We start from the raw sequence: 13,122 nt of genomic DNA on the forward strand, positions 1-13,122 counted from the left end.
TATGTGGCGGAAGTTGTCAAGGAGATGGTGAGCTAAACTCGTAACATTTCTTTAAATAAGTATGACTTTAGCCAACCAAAGAAAATTAACAACAATAACAACCAAAATGCTTGTCAAGAATAGTTTAAAAACACTAATTTAAATCTGTCTCAATTGTCATAATATTTGGCGCAAATGTATGTCGCGTTGTTCATTTGTGGTGAAAAAAAACTTTACATTTGTTTTGACAGGATGTGGTTCAGTGGTAAACAATACTTTGGTGAGCCCCGGATATCCTAACAACTATCCACACGGAAAACGCTGTGTTTACAATGTTTTTATTCCCCATGGCAAAGCGCTGAAAATTTACTTTGAAATGTTTAACTTGGAAACGCATCGGTCTTGTGGGTAAGTAAAACAAAACCTAGCATCATTCGACTTGTTTAAAAGCAACCCGATAGGATATGTCGAAAAAATATGCATAATATACTGAGATTTTATCTAGAAATAAATAATAAAAATGATAATTGAAGGTCAAAAAGTTTCTCATCAGCTAAGTTGCGAAAATTTCGTATCCCAGAATCATCATAAGTTGTTTATAACGAAGATAATGTTTGTAAGTTAATTCTTCCTTTTCCGCTTTTATAAAGGTAAACAATATTATCACGCATATCCGAGCCGCACGACATTAAGAAGCTAACACTTTTCACTAAATAAAGTTTAAGCTAAAGCCAAAGTTTGATTCTTTTGACAGTCCAAAACTGGTCTGGGTAGGGCATTTGAATAAAACAGAAAACCTCGGCTATGTTCAATTACCGTGCCTTAGCTTTAGTCGGGTCCTTCCTCCCCCGTGGCTTAACAAGGATCGATAGCTGCATTACTTTTGTTTCCATAGTTTCACAAATAACATACGTTGTTTGTTTTTCACTAGAAATGTTTCTGTTTACGATCACTTTTTCCACTTGTAAGAAAGTTGGCAGCGCGTCTGATTTTCAAAGTCAAGTTTTATTGTAATCTCCAAAACTGAGACAAGCAACAGGTGTTATAAGTAGACCGGGTTTTCTCTGTTGATGTAACTCTGCGACTAGCAAATGTCAGGAATTTTTAGACGCTGGAATTGGTTTCCTACAGCTCAGTCCTATACCGGCGAGAATTCTTGTAAGGAAATTTCAGAAATTGCAGAGAATTGTCTTCCTCGCAAAATACATAGGGAATATGATGAAACTGTCAATGGACGAGTGGAGCTATGAAGATACATTTCGTTATCGACCTGAAAAACTTCAACCGGCCCCTTTCACGCCTTATTAATGTAAATTTATGCCTTTCCTCCTCGTCAAAGTATATATTTTCTATGTAATCATTAGGCTGCAATTCTCGAACTCGTTCACTGGGCAATAACAAAGACACAGAGATAGAATTGATATGGAGTAAAATTGGCTAATGGCAATGGCCCTAAGCCGTTTTAATGAATAATCGATTTTCTTTGAATCATCTAAATACATATCTAAATCACAAACATATTAAGCCCAGTAAAGGTGAAGGCAGAAAAACGCCATAAAAATTACTTAAAGCAAAGAAGAAAAGAGAACGGGGTAAGGGGAGGAGGAGGGAAAAGGTAAGATGCTCGCACGGCGAGTGTTTTCGAACGAATGACCGCGTGGTTGCAAGGTCATAAATACCTAACCCCAAAACAATGGATGGGGGGTTCAATACATTAAGAAGAGTCACCCCAACCCCCCACCCTAGCCTGTCCTCTCACGCGCTTCAACTCACGCATTCAGATTGATTACTTAAGATAACATGAAATAACATGATACATGAAATGATGGATCAGAGAATTCACCCGGCAGTTTTTGAAGTGTTATAGTCCTAGTCAGGGAATGTGAATAAGAAATAAAACCTTTGACCTCGGCGGGAATCGAATCCACTCCCTCTGAATTTGATCAACGGTACCGACGGAGCTACGAAGCTAGACAGACGCAAGTCTTGGGCAATTCTGGTAGTAATTGCAGGAATGTGAATTTGAAGGACACCGTGAATGCTGTGCTGCTTGCCAAATAATGACAAATGATGATCAGAGAATTAACTCTGCAGCGTTTGTTCCAGTGCTTAAACGAACCCACGAAATTTGTACTGAGTGCTAACCCTAGTAAGAAAATGGGCGATCGCGCCAAGAAAAGAAAGCATCTTCGACGTAGGCGATAAATGAAGCCACGACCTCCGATTATGGGCTGAGTTTACTGTTGGTTGTCGTCCTTACTCGAAGAGGTTTTTCTCCTGATACTTCGGTTTTCCCCTACCCTTAAAAAAACAACATTTACGGATCACAATAGGACGTTGCATAAGTTGATCACGTGGTTGGATGCCACTTAGCAACACCCTTCTGGATAATAAGCAATCCAAGCATCCTTCCGTGTAACAAAGCTTCCAAGTGAAATGGAGGTAGCTTTCATGTGATGATTCATCCATCTAAAAGGGTTACTCGTGCAATATTTTTTACTATGTTTTTCATATGACAATGCCATTTTCATAGGCTGTATTTTTCTGAGCTAGCACAAGCACAGGTAGCCCAAGCTTTCAGTATAAGCGTTTATAAGACGTTTGTTTGACTTTCATAACGTCTCACGTTGTTATTTGAGTGTCACGATGAATGTTACGCAATGGTGTAAATTATAAGGGTTTTATGGAATTTTGCAAACGTGTTTAGGATTCCAAAATAAAGAGCATGAATTGAACAAAAAATGCTTTACCTTGTCTCCTTAATACCTTGTCAGTGTTTGTGTGGCGTATTTTGGTCATTTCAGCGCGATTCAAATGGGTTCGCTGTTTCCTCTCGCTAGAGTCTTATAAACGCTCATAAAGCTTGGGCGACCTGTGGCACAAGTCGACAGAGATTGTTGCGTAAAAAGTCGCGAAAAAAGAAGAAAAACCGTAGTGAAATCATTTGTCAATTAGTCCAGGATCCACAAATTGAACTTTGGTGGAACAGTTAGTCGATGATTTGTATAGTACAAAAAGAACACGGGCATTATGAATGACGTTGAAGTGTTGGTGAGCGTTTCATAAAAGGCATTTTCAAATTTCTTGCAGTTTTGATTATTTGAAGATAGCAGATGAAAACAGCACTGAAGGTGGTAAATACTGTGGTGTGCAGTCTGGGAAAGACGTCTTTTTATTTGGAAAAAAAGCGGTGTTAACGTTCCACACGGATGGTTCTGTTTCAGCGAATGGATTCAGAATAGTCTTCACTTTTGTTCAACTTGGTAAGTGCAATGAAACAGATCAACAAATTCAAAATGTGGATCAAATTAAACAGTCCGGTATAAAAATAAAAACAAGAATGCGGGAGAGTTCGCTGACAATTCTACGATCTCTCAGTAGTAAGATCATCCTAGCAGAGGAGCAACCTGTCTTCTGGGGCGTGGTGTTGGCGGAGGGGGAATCCCCCCTTCCCCTCCATAACTTCGAACGTATAAAAGCTATATGACTATGGTAGTCCAAAGATGCTTCCATTGAGGTTCACAACGGGAAGTGATGACGCCAAATAAGAACAGCATTACGTCACAATTCCAAAATGGCGGTCATCTTCGATTTCTTGATTTCCAAAACACCTCACAAAAACACCAGACCTGACGAGAAGTAATCAATCAAAATCAAACCAAGTATACATAAATGATATAAGACCATATAATTTAGTGTGAGAAATTTAAAATTTAGTTAGTGTACATAAAAAGCAAGCACCTTCCAATTTTGGAGAAACCTGACTGTCAAAATAGGTTGTTATGGTAACATCAAAGTCACTGAACCCTGAGCAACCATACAAAATTGAATTTCGACCGAAAAAAATTAGGAACTTGCGTGTGGTGTTTTCAAAGTCGATACGAGCAGAATTAGCCCACAAACCGTTCCACTCCCTTGTACATGGTCTACACAGCCGGTTTTAATTTTTTTTTTCATATGCTGAAATTCCGTAACCCCCAGTTATTAGAAGAAGTTAGATTTATACACTCTTACAAAAGCTCTCTTTTACTCAGTAATATAATGCCCCGATCAATTCGAACCTTCAGCATTTTACCCCGGGCATTAGATCGTGTATCGTGCCCGGGGAAAGGGGAATTTGATTGGGTTGGGGAATTTGAACTCGATTTTTCTTTTGGTCGAGAATTTGATGAGTTTTTTTTTTTTGTTGTTGATGACAGCATGCGCCTTTGCGAGCAAATGGCTCACTCGAAACGGCTTTAAAAGAAACACTTCTGGAGGTGTTTTTAATATTTCTCTGTCTGCAAAACAGGAATAGTGATTGATTGAAACTGAAAATTTGTCCTCGAGGAGATTCCTTAGAACACCTAAAAGTAGGGCATTTGAATGGCTTTTAGCCCTAGAAGGGAGATATTTGAACAACCTATTCTCAACAAAAAAAAACTTCAAATACACGGTGGGTGTTCCGGGGAGATCTTGCCGTTTCCAGTTGATCGGTGCATAAGTTTAATAATGTATTCCTTCCCAATAATCAAAGTGTTGTACCCGTTTTATGTAACGTGTGTGTAGTGAAAAATAATAACAATGAATTTGTAACGAGGAAGTCTCAATTTGTTTTATTAGAATGTGGTTCAATGATAAACAAGACCCTTGAAAGCCCCGGATATCCTAACAACTATCCTAACAAAATGGACTGCGCCGATAAAGTTTTTATTCCACATGGCAAGGCGCTGAAAATTTACTTTCAACTGTTCGAATTGGAGCTGAGTTCTTCTTGTGGGTAAGTGAGACGAAGAAAAGCAATTAAAAAATAACAAAATTAAGTGACAAATTATTTGCAATATTCAGTTTGTTTTAACAGGCTTCAAAAAAGAACTTCCTAGGGAATGTGGAGCCTCGTTTGCTTTGTGCGTTTTGCGACAATTTCCTGCCCGGAGGAATTTTTTTTAATTGGTTCTTCTCCACGTGACTGATATGATAAGTTTCAATCCTGTTTAATTATCAGTTATATTTTTGTGAGCGAAAATAAGGGGGCAGAGAGGGAGACACCCGGTCTAGCCCTTGGGATACGAGAAATTCTTTTAATTTATTTTTAGAATTTCCGTAAACAGAAGTCTTTTTATCTTGAGGTCCTCAAACACGAGAGGGTGATCAGATGACATCAGTACCTTGAGCAAGAATTCAAACTGTAGTTTGTATAAGCAAGCATTTCGCTGCATTCGTCCGATGAAAATCTGTTACAAAAACAGAAGGTGACGATGGTCGCAAGATATCGCGAATATTGGCATTTAACCACCTTCCTTTACTTGAATCAACAAATTCCATTAACCTGGTGAATTTATTTATGACCCGAATTATCGTCAAGTTTTACTCCTCTACGCCCCGTATAGGTTTCTTGCGCAAAACGGTGGACCGAAAGTAAACATTTGAGCAGTACGGCAAGGGGAGCAGAAATCGTGTTACCTGACATCTCAAAACGTAGAGGGGCATACACAAAGGCGACATAATTTGCAATGAGTGATTTTCCAAACAGACTTCTCTTGTTTTCGCTCGTTTGGAATCACATCCAGAAACGTTTTTTCCGCCATCCCCTTTGGAAAAATTGGGGAGTCGAGACGATTAACGATCTAGGTTGTGCGAACAGTATTTGAGTCTCTTGCGAGCTTCCAAGAACGAATCGTTCGGTCTTTTCATACTGCATAATACATCTAATGTTTAGCGTGTATATTTGGCTACAATGACACCAAGAGTGAGTTATAGGGTTCGGTTTCCATGGTGATGATGGCATCAGATTCGATTTAATGCCATTCCAAGGATGTAACAAATCTCTCGGCTGCGAACAATCCTCGCCGTTTTAACGAAGTCCAAAGACTGATCGATGCAGCTTGTAAAATCTCATAATCTGTCCGAACTCTGGAAGGATTATTAAATAGTATATTAACTGGCGATTTGAACGGCTAAAAAGGACAAAGGGTTTATGATTCTTTAAATTGATTTACTTTCATAAAAGAAACGTTTTAACTTTATAGTGTTGATGAAACACTTTCACTAACTTTATACTTAAATGTTCTTGCAGGTCGGATTATTTCAAAATAATAGATGACAATAACGTGCTTGTCGGCAAATACTGTGGTAATGAGTCTGGAAAAGAAGTCTTTGTATTTGGAAAATACGCGCTGATAACATTCCACTCTGATTCTTCCACTCAAAAAAGAGGATTTTGGATGTTCTTCACTTTTATTCAACTTAGTAAGTTTTAATGGGACAGCTAGACAAACGTCAAAGATCGCAGATATCCTCATTTTCATTTACGTAAAAGAGTGAAAATGAGAGCGAGACATGGTGATTCCAGTGAAAGCATCATGCTAGAAGTTGGAGCAAATTTGTATTTTGTTTCCAAGCAGGAGGATCCTTAAAATTATAATACCTTTTTTCTAATTTGGAAATTGAAGTGTTGGCCGATTTGTTTTCCAATTCCATCTGGATTATTGTCAAGCACTTTGTCATGAGCCTCTGGCTCAGAAGATTGGGTAAGCACTTCTCGTGTTATAAGAAATTATCGCTTAAAGTTTGAATGCTTTTACAACAGAAGCAGAAGTCGTGTGAAACAGCAAATTTGTTCACTAATTTGCGTCATATGCAAGAAAGCTTTAAGAAAGCGCATTTACATGCACATTTGATCCATAAATAAATTCTAAAAAAAAAAATTGTAGCTACACATTGTGTTTGTGCAAAAGCACAAATCTTGAACAGATATGATATTTACCATCATTGCTATGGTTAGCAAATCTATTGCAAAATCGATCTTTGCTCTAAACCAAACTAAGGCAAATTCGTGGGAATGTGGCATTTGCTTCAGATTTGCTAAAGTTTTGTTATACTTGTAAATCCATTGTTTCGTCCTGTTTAAAATTATTGACATTGAAAAAATTACTTTACTTTACTTTACTTTACTTTACTTTCCTTTCCTTTCCTTTCCTTTCCTTTCCTTTCCTTTCCTTTCCTTTCCTTTCCTTTCCTTTCCTTTCCTTTCCTTTCCTTTCCTTTCCTTTCCTTTCCTTTCCTTTTCTTTCCTTACCTTACCTTACCTTACTTGACTTGACTTGACTTGACTTGACTTCAGCTTACTTTTACTTCACTTTACTTTATCTTCTTTTTAAAATTTTGAAAAGCCCTTGGATGGGTGATTTGAGTTCAGTTCTGAAGGAAGCAGGATTTCCTTTCCATCTTAATGCTTGGAAACGCCTCTTGGAATAAGCCTCAACAGATCAATAGACTACCAATGGCAGACAACCACAGGAAGTGGTTGAGGGGGTATTGGGGGGGGGGGGGGGGGGTATTGGGTGGAGTAACGGCTCGAACGCCGTAGGATTGAGAATCGAAGGACTTTGAGAAAGTCTTACTTTACCTAGATTAGAAACTGAAAAGTTAGACGAAGTACGTAAACGTTTACATTAGGGGATGTTACAGAACAATTGTTTTAACATGTGCATGGATTTAGTAACAATTGCGACATAGTTATTAAAGTACAGGAACAGGCGGGGGCCAGTAATGCCTAGTTCAAGGAAGCCTATTTCTGGCTAATTCCCACTTCTTCCCATTAATAAAAGTCACGTAGCTCTTAGACTGTTTACGGTCTAAGTGCTACATGTAAATATCCCATGCTTCGATCGAACTGCCGCCATCTTGGTTTGTAATGACGAGACCAACAATATGGGATCATTTTGATCTGGAAATTCAAAGGGGAAAACAAGGGACTGTAAACAGTTTTATACGTAGCCCCCACACTACTGTCTCTGCACCAGCGGCCAACTAATTTTATTCTGGCAAATTAACTTCAGCCCCTTTGAAAACAATGCGCCAGTCCTTGATCATTCAAATATATGCTTTTCGCATATTTGACTTCCATCTCTCCCTGTTGATATTTTGCATCTCCTATCAAGCAGATAGTGAGCATTAAGTGTAACATTCACTAAAATATATATTTTTTTAAATTTAAGCAACGTAAAATGAAACAAATTATTCTCAATCACGTAATAGTTAATTTAAACCCATCGCGAGTGTCAGCCTATATGGCACATATTTCTGTCGTATACTTCATTTGTGGTGTCAGAAATGCTGTTCATTTACTTTAACAGGATGTGCTTCAGTGGTAAACAATACTTTGGAAAGCCACTTATATCCCAACAACTATCCACCCAAAATGGACTGTGTTTACAATGTTTCTAATCCACATGGCAAGGCGCTGAAAATTTACTTCCAAATATTTGACTTGGAGCAGAGTTTTTCATGTAGGTAAGTAAAACGGAGGAAAGCACTTGAAAATATATTATAATTGACAATTACGTATTTGATACTCAGGTGCCCCATTGATAGCAGGTCAGCTCGTTTGTGCTGCCTGTCAGGGCCACCCTGAGTTTAATAAAATAAAGGTGTCTGTCTGTCTGTCTGTCTGTCTGTCTGTCTGCAATATTCAATTTTTTTTTTGAACAGGCCAAAAATAATATTCCGAGGGAGTGTGGAAATTAGTTTGCTTTGTGAGCCTCTCGACGGTTTTTTTTTAATTTTCCATGCGAAGTATATATAAGAAAACATGAACTGCGAGTTTATTGAGGACCTTCAAAAATGAACTTCCTTAAGGATATAAGAGAGCGAAAATTAGCATCTTATGTGGACTTGAGACTTAATTAAATGACTAGTTTGTGTGCAGTGAGAACAACATGGCTTCGAAACAAGCTTTTTGCCGACCCGAAAATGCTGTGGAAGAGAAGGTGCTGTTAGAGAATGCCGTACCAGAATGGACATGTTCCGTCAATAAATGTCAATGGAGATGGTTTTTTTTTTTGTGAGAGGCAGGCCACTAGAATAACTGGGAAGAGGAAGAAAGCAGTTGTTGTAGTTTACATTTCGCAAAATCAAGACGTTGAAAGTTATATTCGTGACATGATGGCGGATTATGGAGGTGTGTTGCAATATTCTTGTTACTGTAAACAATTGCATTTATTTTGGGAGCTTACCTTCCAATTTTGTAAGCTTTGGAATGTTTCCACTGTGTGAACGATGTTTGTGCTTTCTTTCGCTTTCCCCTTTTTACTTAATTCTTCTGCCCTTTCCCGTTCCAAAAAGCTTCTGCTTCCTCCATCAGTTCATCGAAACTCTTATCCGGGCTCTTATCCTCCTTCAGCCGCCATTTTGTACGCAGCAGAGCTATGTCCAGTCTTTCATGGACATCACGGTCATTGGTATTAAATATTTATACTTTATTTAGTCATAGGGGTAGTGAGAAATAATGTTTATCCTTCGTTTGAGGAAGATTGTGTTACCTTGCCGGGAAAATACCATAGGCTTATGACTCAATAGCTAGCCACCCTGGGTGTGATCTCTTGCAAGCGAGCACCTATAAAATTTGGGTGCATGGTCGGTAATGGTAGATTCAACAGTATACTGAAGAATGGTAATGGGGGTGATAATATAAAGACTATTAATGATGTGAAAGATAATCAGCCCCACTGTCCACTGGGACTAAAATCAGTTACCACCCCAGGCTTTTCTGATTTTCAGTTTTATTTTAATTTAATCCTTATCCACTTGACTGATTTGAGCGATATGATAAGTTCTAATCCTGCTTAATCATTTTAAGTGAAAATAATGGGGCAGAGAGGGAAACACCCGATCTAACCCTTACGATACGTGAATTTCTTTCAATTTATATTTTGAATTTCGGCATACGGAAGTCTTTTTACCTTGAGGTCCTCAAACACGACCGGGTGATCCGATGAGTAGTAGGTATTATGAGGGTATGAGCTCACTTTTCAGACATGTACCACTTTTGCAGGGCAATTCAACCATATTCAATGCCTTTTCCAGCCCCAGCTCATCATTTCTCCAAAATCAAAAATAACACATAATTTGACCCCAACTCACCTATCATCAATACCTTTTTCAAGCCCTTTAATACAATATTTAATTTTCAAGGTCACTGGCTTGATATACTTTGATACAACCGTTAATCGCAACTGTTTAATATGTCCTCGCATTATTTATTTGGTTTAGTGGTTGGTGTTTAGCCTCTTGTTACACCTTGAATCATAGATGATTTTGAAAAAATAAAAATAAAAAAAACTAGGGTTTAAAGCTTTGGTGATTATAAATATAGTGAATATAAATGGAGAAAAAAAAAATAAAAAATCTGAAAACGCTAATATGGATAAATCAGGTGGTGTTTATCCATCATCTGAGCAAAATCCAGCCGCAAAGACTATTATTCGTAATGGAAAAGTATATTATATACATCCATTATACACTAATTATGCAACATCAGCAGATGGATACATCATTAATCTGAAAAGATTGGAACCGAGAAAGGGGAGATTAACATGTGATGGATATTTTCAGACTGATGTCAGATCAAATGATAGCCAACAAAAAACATATAAATCTCATAGATTTGTGTTTGAAGCTGTTAATCAAAACATTATTCCAGATGGATATCAAATACATCACATCAATTGTGATAAACAAGATAACTCAATTGAGAATCTGGAGCTTGTGACCAGACAAGAAAACATGCAATATGAAGGCTTTAGACGAAAAGGTAGAAAAAACAAATCACCACAGAATGTTCCAATGAAACATTCCATGTTTTATCAACATCCCATTTACACAAAATTTTCTTCTAATGAAATGGGTCAAATCTATAATGAAAAAACAAATAGAGTTATGATTGGTAATTTAAAATCATCTGGTTATTTCACGACAAGTTTAAATCAAATTGGTTTACCAAAGAAATCTATGCTGGCTCATAGATTCATTTATGAGTGTATTGAAGGACAGGTTTCATCAGGAATTCAAATCAATCACATCGACTCAAATAGACAAAATAATTGCATATACAATCTTGAATTAGTTACTCTTTCAGAAAATGTAAAACATGCTCATGAAGCCAAGAAAAATTATTTTGAAAATGATTATACACAAATTGAACAAAATACAATCAATAAATTAATGAATGAAAACATTAAAGATGATGCTGATTATGAGTTTTCAAATGATGAAAAAAAAGATAGTCGATAAAATGTACTATAGAATGTGTCATCAAATTGAAAACAATCGATTTTGATGTTTTTGTCTTTTCCCTTAGTATGCTCAATGAGTGTATTCAGGGAAATGTCCCGCAATAATAATAAACAAACCCGGAGCCGATCTAGTACTCCAAACACGCAAATCTAGATATGAATGTTGCCGCCAGACTCCATTCATCATCGCCAAAGCTGGCATCGCTGTTAAAAAGGTTCTTCAGTGGCCTCCTTATTGGAAAGTACTGATAAACGCACCTCGAAAAATAATATATCTTATAAATATATGAACAAATCTACATTATCCAAATTGGCAAAAAATCAATTGATACAATTATTGCTCAATCGTCAGGCTCCCAAACCTGCACCTCGAACCAAACGGCGTGATTGGACACAACCTCCAATACCATTCCCCAGAAAGTCTGTCAAACCGATGGTACAAGATTATGAGAATAACATTATCCAACCTCCAAAGCAATTTGCTGATAAACCAAAACCTTGGCCAAGAAATAATATTATTCCTCCTCCAAAACAATTTATGGATAAGCCTGTTGCAGCTCCAAGAATGAAATAGATTGCTCCAACACCATTGCCAAGAACTGAAATTAATGAAACTGCAAGAGCATTTCAAGGATTCACCAAATCTTATCAAGTTGGAATCAAAAATGATAAAGACCCATTGATTCAACTCAATACAACCAGATTAGCTATTGCACATTTTATGAAACAATTATTACCACGAATGAAAGGTTTGAAATTTATTGAAACTTTGACAATCACTTTTGAACAACAAAGAGGAAAATCAAATCGTTTCCAGAATTGGATATTTCAATAGCAAACCCAAAACAACTATTAATGTTGATGATTTAACACCCTTTTTGGATGTTAATGTCGAACAAATCATGGAAGATATTCACAAATGGATCAGTCAAGGCTCAGCTTGGTTAATCAAATCACTCAATGGTCATTATATCAATATCATCCAATATGAACCACTTGCCGGCAGCTCATATATTAAACTTTCAACGAAACTACAAAATTCAAAACATGGTGCTACAAATCCTAAGAATAAAGATAATCAATGCTTCAGATGGTGTCATTTCAGACATTTGAATCCACAAAATAAAGACCCACAAAGAATCAAGAAAACTGATAAATCATTCATCAAACAATTGAATTATCATGGTATTGAATTCCCTGTTTCCATCAAACAATATAACAAAATTGAAACCCAAAACAGTATTAACATCAATGTATTCGGTTATGAAAACAAGCAGCCTTATCCAATTTATGTTTCAAAAGAACAGTTTGATGATGTCTTGAATTTGCTGCTGATTTCTGAAAATGAAAACACACATTATTGTCTTATCACAGATTTCAATCGATTCATGTTCCATCAAACAAATCACAAAAACAAGAAACACTTTTGTATGCATTGTTTGCAATGTTTCTCATCTGAAAGAGTGTTATCGGAACACAAAGAAATATGTTTGGAAATCAATGGAAAACAAGCTATTAAAATGCACAAAGTTGGATCCAAAATTGGTTTCAAAAACTTTAAAAAAAAATTACAAGTTCCATTTGTGATATATGCTGATTTTGAAGCAATTACTGAAAAAATTCATGGTTGCCAACCATCCAATCAAAAATCATTTACTGAAGCATATCAAAAACATACTGATTGTGGTTATGGATACAAAGTTGTTTGCTGTTATGATGATAAATATACCAAACCAATACAATATTATCGAGGAGAAAAAGCTGTTTACAAATTTCTGGAATCCATGCTGAATGAAGTCACATACTGCAAAAAAATTCTGAAAACAAAGTTTAATAAGCCATTGAAAATGACTCCAGATGATGAAAATGACTTCCAAACAGCAACTTCTTGCCACATCTGTGGAAAGAAATACATTGAATCAGATGTTAGAGTCATGCAGGGATCATTGCAATGTTACTGGAAAATATCGTGGTTCAGCTCATGAATCATGTAATTTGAATCTTCAATTAACAGATAAAATCCCAGTCATTTTCCATAATTTGAAAGGATACGATAGCCATTTTATTATGCAAGAAATTGGATCAATCA

The 13,122-nt window shown here is 36.8% G+C and overlaps 1 protein-coding gene across 1 annotated transcript; it reads left to right on the top strand.

Moving 5' to 3' along the window:
- Positions 1-2,993: 2,993 nt before the first annotated feature.
- Positions 2,994-8,257, top strand: LOC146453326 (CUB and peptidase domain-containing protein 1-like). The gene is made up of 4 exons (XM_085096750.1): positions 2,994-3,242; positions 4,582-4,738; positions 6,035-6,207; positions 8,097-8,257. Exons 2-4 carry the CDS (start codon positions 4,593-4,595, stop codon positions 8,255-8,257), a joined length of 480 nt encoding a protein of 159 aa, XP_084952876.1. The 5' UTR covers positions 2,994-3,242; positions 4,582-4,592.
- The last annotated feature ends 4,865 nt before the right edge of the window (positions 8,258-13,122 follow it).

The sequence above is a fragment of the Pavona decussata genome, unplaced genomic scaffold, assembly GCF_977016875.1.
Source record: "Pavona decussata unplaced genomic scaffold, jaPavDecu1.1 SCAFFOLD_337, whole genome shotgun sequence".
NCBI lineage: Eukaryota > Metazoa > Cnidaria > Anthozoa > Scleractinia > Agariciidae > Pavona > Pavona decussata.